The sequence below is a fragment of the Jaculus jaculus genome, chromosome 1, assembly GCF_020740685.1.
Source record: "Jaculus jaculus isolate mJacJac1 chromosome 1, mJacJac1.mat.Y.cur, whole genome shotgun sequence".
NCBI classification, from domain to species: Eukaryota; Metazoa; Chordata; class Mammalia; order Rodentia; family Dipodidae; genus Jaculus; species Jaculus jaculus.
This window is the reverse complement of record NC_059102.1, coordinates 175,175,975-175,182,473: the sequence shown is the minus strand read 5'-3', so window position 1 is coordinate 175,182,473 and position 6,499 is coordinate 175,175,975. Positions and strand designations below refer to the sequence as shown.

Here is a 6,499-nt window from a genome sequence, read left to right as displayed (position 1 = left end):
ACTGAGTCTGACAAGCCCTCTAAAAATGCTGGCTGTGCTAGCTGATATATCTTTACATTTATTGTCTCAATAAGAGACAGTAGTTTCTTTGGATATTATAACTTAAAAATCTGTAGTAGTTTTTACACAGTTCACATTTTACATCTAATATAACATTTTGCACAACCACAAGCCTGCTACTGTCCTGGCTCAAGCCAGCATTCCTTTCCATCTGGATTTTGACCATGATATTAACTAGTATCTCTGCTTTTGATCTCACTCCTCCATGGTGTTTTCCTCATACAGTATACACAATGGTCAAATTAACAATTAATTCAGATTCTTTCATCCTTTGTGTAAAATCACTGTTGATGTTACTTGTCATTTAGAATATGCCACACTCCTTACATACAAAATCCTCCAAGATCTGCCATCAGCCCATCCTTGTTCACCCTACTCTGGCCACATCTCCTTTAAGTCATGGATAGTAGTAACTCTGTTTCCTCCTCAAGGATTTTTCACTTGATATTCTTGACTGGAGACTTATTCTAGATGTCATTTAGCTCCTTCCTCACTTTCGTCAGGTATAGACATATTTCCCTTTAATAAAGTCTTCTCTTACTACAATAGAGAAAATTATCATTTTCCTAAAACTCTACATTTGAATTATCTTGATATTTTGTTCTCATAAATATATATCATAGGGTAAACTACATAAACTGTATAATCCTGTCTTGATTTTCCATCTTTTATCTTAGTGAAGACATGATAATAGACTTTACTATTGGTTTTTACTACTATTAATCTGACTTCTAATGCTTCAGGCAAATAGCTTGTGATCAAAAAAAGTCATCCATTTAAGTAACTGTTCCCTCACAAAAACACATATACTGTGGACAAATTGATGTACCCCCTCCCTCACAAAAATACATACACTGTGGACAAATTGATGTAACATATTCAAAAGCTTAGTTAATATTGATTGGGAAATAGATATATTGATAAATTCTGGGTAAAACTTGAAGTAGAAGGTTCATAAAATGTTCTTTGCTGGCATAGTTTGTTTCTATTTTATTTCTTATGGAAAGAAATCCCAAATAAAATAAAACAGAAACATGCAAGGTGAAATAACACACAGGGTAAGAGTATGTGGATTTCTGTGACTCTTTCAATGATGTTTATTACCTACTAGTCAGATGCCATGGGAAAGTGGGTTTCAGCATCCATATAAGAGGTTGAGGTTTATATGAATTTCTTTTTATAAAATTAAAAAAATAGAATTATTTGTCTCTTCTGGTATAGCATGAAAAATAGTTTATATTATTTTTAAATTTAATTTTATTTATTTAATACACACACAGAGAAACAGGCAGATAGATAGAGAGAAAGAGAATAGGTGTACCAGGGCCTTCAGCCACTGTAACTGAACTCCAGACACATGTGCCACTTTGTGAATCTGGCTTATGTGGGTCCTGGGGAATTGAAACTCGGCCCTCTGGCTTTGCAGGCAAGTGCCTTAACAACTAAGCCATCTCTCCAGTCCTTATATTATTATAAATGTACTGTCTTAGCTAAAAATTTCAAAATATATTGTTCAAGTGTGCTACTGAGAATACTGTCTTCACAGGTTAGCCCATCTTGTCTGGGCTCATCATCAGCATTCAAATGAAAGACAGCAAAATGAATGTGACTGGATTCATTCTCCTGGGACTGACTCAGAAGCCTCAGATACAGACAATGCTATTTTTGGTGTTGCTTATCACCTACATTGTCACAGTCACAGGAAACCTGCTGATTGTGGTTACTATAATCTGCAGCCAGACTTTGAGCTCCCCAATGTATTTCTTCCTAGCATTTTTGTCATTGATTGATGCCTGCTATTCCTCATCCATAATTCCTAAAATGCTGGCTGACATATTGTCAGAGACAAAGACCATCACATTCAATGCCTGTATGATACAACTATTTGTTACACATTTCTTAGGCGCTTCAGAGATTGTCCTTCTAGTGGTCATGGCATATGACCGCTATGTGGCCATCTGTAGACCTCTGCACTATGTCACCAGGATGAACCACCACACATGCTGCCTCCTAGTTGGAGTATGTTGGGCAGTGGGTTTTCTCCACTCTTTTGGGCAGATCCTAGTTACTTTCTGGATCTCTTTCTGTGGTCCCAATGTCTTGGACCATTTCTGTTGTGACATTTTTCCTCTGATTCAACTGGGCTGCTCTGACACTTTCCTTCTTGGTCTTCTGGTCGCTGTCAATGGTGGGGTGATCCCTGTGATCACCTTTGTAATGCTGCTGATGTCCTATGCAGTAATCCTTTGCTCCTTGAGGACTCGCAGTTCTGCAGGAAGGAAGAAGGCCCTTTCTACCTGTGGCTCCCACATCGCAGTTGTTGTGTTGTTCTTTGTGCCCTGCATTTTCATGTATCTGAGACCAGTGGCCACCTTTCCCATGGATAAAGCCATTGCAGTGTTCTATACCCTTGTCACACCAATGTTAAATCCTGTTATCTACACAGCAAGAAATGCAGAGGTTAAACATGCCATTAAAATATTATTGAAAAGGAATACAATCATGGGTAATAAATAATTGAATGTGAATACCTTTCAATTATGTTTCACTACCATGATAGTTCCCTTTATCAATGTAGAATAAATTCCAGGACATAGTAATTACTACAACCAATAACATTATGAAACTCTACATACACTTTTTCTTTACAAATATATCTATGGTAAACTTGAGTTTATAGATTAAGTGCATTACTAAATCAACCACCTTTAATAAAATGAAAAAAAATTATACCAATCAATTGCCACAAAATGTTATGCTTTGGGTGCACTATTAAGTAAAATAAGGGTTTCTTGACACTTGCAATGTGACACAGTGACAATTACTGCTATGAACTTATACCCAGAAACATATATGTTGGGTAGTGGACACAATGTTGGTATGCTGGACAAATTACATCCTAGCTGGAAATCAATGGGATGATGTTGAAAGGGAGTGAGTTAGCTTTGTTATGCAGATAGGGTGACTGGGCCCCTGAAAGTAAAAAGCAGAATGTCTCCTTGCACTTTCCACTTTGCTAGATACCAAAGATATGGTATGACTTCTTATCTCTTCTACAGATCTGTTTTTCCATGAACAACCTGGGCTCCTCTTGGGCAAGGGGAGGTCTCTCTTTCTGCAATTAAAATCTAATGCTGACATTGTGGTTTGTCAAGTTCATCCCCTAGATCTTGGTATCATGCCTAGCCTTTTCCTTTGGAAGCCTCTAGTCCAGTCCATTCATCTGTCTCTCTGGATCACCTTGAAACAACCTCAACACACCTAAGGGAAGCCATCTTGACATTCTCCAGGATTAGAAGAGAATAAAGATTAACACAGAACAAGCTAAAAGCCTGAGGGCATAAGTTCAATAAAGATATCTGGTGTTAGTCTTAACCTAAAGTCAAGGCAACCTGGACACATGCTGCTTACCAGCATCTGGTGTTTGCTCTGGCTGTTATCTGATGCTTACTCTGTATTGACCACCAAATTCTGTTTTTGTAACCATGCTTTCCTCTCTTGCAAATTAATTAGGGGAAAGGGGAGAAAGACTGAAGAGTGAAGGGCAGGAATGTGGTTTTTGTCTTTAAAAACCTAATGTAGAGATAGGCTGTTGCTGTTCTCTGCCTTGATATCCAGCTGTGGAGAGTCAGACACTGGCTGGCTGAATAAAGACTCTCCTTTTTAAATTTTATTCAGGTGGTCTTTTGTTCATTTCTGGTCTGTGACTCTCTACAACTTGAGCAGGAAAGTAGAGCCCACCACAATAAGGTTGTAAATATGTTTAACAGGGGAGGGCAAACTCTCTTAGCTGCCAGTTCCTCACTCCTGAGTCTCTAGGTTCTGGTGAGTCTCCCCTCATCTCACACAAGCTCAGTTGAGATGTGGGGAGAGCCCCTGACATCTATTCCCACATAGGCTCTTGCCCCTCCTGCCCTCCACTTGGAAGGAACTCTTTGTACTTTCTTTTCTTTCCTCTCTAACTCTTCTTTTACTTTTTCTTCCAGGCCCACAACATGGGTTCTGAGATCATGTGAGTATATGTATTTTTCTTCTCTTGATTTTGTACTAGGAAGCTGTCAATACATTTTCTTTTTTTTAAAAAAAGAGTTGGTTGTATAATGAGCTCCTTGTATCTGGAGTCCTTACTGAAAACTGCCATAGGAGATGGTTTTTAAAGTGAATTGAAAGCAAACAGGAATCATTGCTCTGTTTTTGGCCAGATAAAACATATTTTCAGCTAAACAACTTGCTTTAGTTATGACTTTGTTCTAAACAACTTTTGAATCGTAAAAAAATTACACTGTTCACATGTGTATGTTTATAACAGATATGTTCATAGCAACCATAATTGTTGCTGTCAGGTTCATATAGCTGGAAGAAATGACCCAATTAAGAGCAGCTTGTGGGAAAAAGAGGTTTATTTTGGCTTCAGACTTGAGGAGTAGCTCCACGATGGCAGGGGAAAACAATGGCATGAGCAGAAGGTGGACATCACTTTCTGGCCACCTAAGGTGGCAATAGGAACAAGAGAGTGTGCCAAACACTGGCATGGGGAAACGGCTATAACACCCATAAGCCTGCCCCCAATAATACACCACCTCCAGAAGGCTTTAATTTCCAATTGGTATCAGCTGGGGAGACTAGAATTCAGAATCCCTATGTTTATGGTAGACACCTAAATCAAGCTTCCACAATTATTGACAGAAAGATTTAGCCTCCTACCTCAGTGTTACTGTATGTTTGACTGATGAAGGCAGTGGACTCTGTGATTTAAAAGTTCTTATAAAACTTAACATGGCTGTAGAAACACAGGGCAGAATAAGAACACCAGCATCAGGACAAGAAGACATGGGTTACTTTCTCAGTGTGCCACTGTCTCATTCCATGACCTTCGCAGGTTCTATTTATAGAAATGATTTTCTCAGATAACTTACAAGGTACATACAGTATGTGATTTTGTCTATGTTCACATATTTATTGCCATAAATATTATATTTGCTTCTATCCACTAGAAGAAGTCAATGGAAAGGTTTGAGAGATTACATGTAACAGGTCAATTGATATCTGTAAATTTTTATTCCGTTCTTAATTACTTGGGAGGCATCCTCCTGGGATGGAAGGATTTGGGATGGGGCTAGTACAATATAAGCCTTGCATTTGGAGGATTTGTTAGCTTGGTAGTTTTCCTGTGCTAGTGGATGGCCTATAATTATTCTTAATAGCATTAGGAAGGTAACAGTTTTTTATTGTATTAGGTAACATACTTGTCATGCATCTTGTTAATAATTACTTCTTACCAATTATGACCTAATCCATATTTAATTCCCTTTTTATTTCTGGCTTACCCTTTCAAGTTGAACTAGTTATGTTGTTATGTTTTTAGTGTTTTTCCCACTCATTCCTTGATATTTGACTCTGGAAATAGTCTTTGTAGCCCTAAGAATTTCTCTTTTGAAAAGTTCCCTTCATGGACAATTAGCATTGGTTTGGACCTAACTCTATAAGCTCTATCTTTTCTCCAATTCTTATGTAGCTCTATGTTTGGGAATACTCAACTAGAAATGGGTGGAGCTTCCTAAAACCTCTCTCTGCAATCATTCTAGCTGCTTAAGTAGAAGCTGTATAAAGACTGAGTGGACCATCATGAATGGATTTTATTGTTATTATTTTTGGATAGGCTTAATAATCTTATAACTATCCACTCACTCTCCAGTATGGCTCTGCTTGCATCCCAGAACTGAAAGCCATTTTCAGCAAAATACACTTTCATTATAGTTCCTTATGTAGCTTCAAACTTTCATTTCAACTTTATCCTCTACTTCCACAAATATTCTGGTAACTGCAAGTTTCAAGTGTCTAATCAAATGATAGCAGTTTTCATATATTTTTTTTTTTTAGCAGTGACACATGCTCCTCACAGAGACTGGGTTAAGGCAATATAGACTCTTTAATTCTTTTTCTTGTTTTAGAAAACATATTTGGGGCTGGAGAGATGGCTTAGAGGTTCAGGTTCTTGCCTGTGTAGCCTAAGGGCCTATGTTCTACTTCCCAGATCCCAATTAACCCAGACCCACAAGGTGACGCATGTGCAACATGTGCAGAGGGTGGCACACCTACCTGGAATTCAATTGCAGTGGCTGGAGGCCTTGGCATGCCATTTCCCACCCCTTCCTTCTCTGTCATAAAAAAAAAAATTGGACATAGATGAATAAATATGGTTCTACATACAAATACTGAATTTAATTGAATTCCAATAATTTTAAGCATAATTTCAAATATTTGCATAGGCTTCTTTTAGTGGATTCTAAAAAAAACTCAGAACAACATAAAAGCATCATGACACATTAGTAACAAAGCAGTAATTGAAGGCTAAGCACTCTGGTCCATGAGTCAGGAGGCTTGACTTTTATTTTACTTGGGATGGATGATGTTTTGGTTCTCTGACCTAACTTTCCAT

At 37.9% G+C, this 6,499-nt stretch overlaps 1 protein-coding gene across 1 annotated transcript; it reads left to right on the top strand.

The window, feature by feature from the left end:
• Positions 1–1,632: 1,632 nt before the first annotated feature.
• LOC123459355 (olfactory receptor 140-like) lies at positions 1,633–2,577 on the top strand. The gene has a single exon (XM_045145533.1). It carries the CDS (start codon positions 1,645–1,647, stop codon positions 2,575–2,577), a length of 933 nt encoding a protein of 310 aa, XP_045001468.1. The 5' UTR covers positions 1,633–1,644.
• The last annotated feature ends 3,922 nt before the right edge of the window (positions 2,578–6,499 follow it).

What these genes read in the sequence shown, in the direction of transcription:
- LOC123459355 (XM_045145533.1), top strand. Translation starts at nt 1,645, where the DNA reads ATGAAAGACAGCAAAATGAATGTGACTGGATTCATTCTCCTGGGACTG.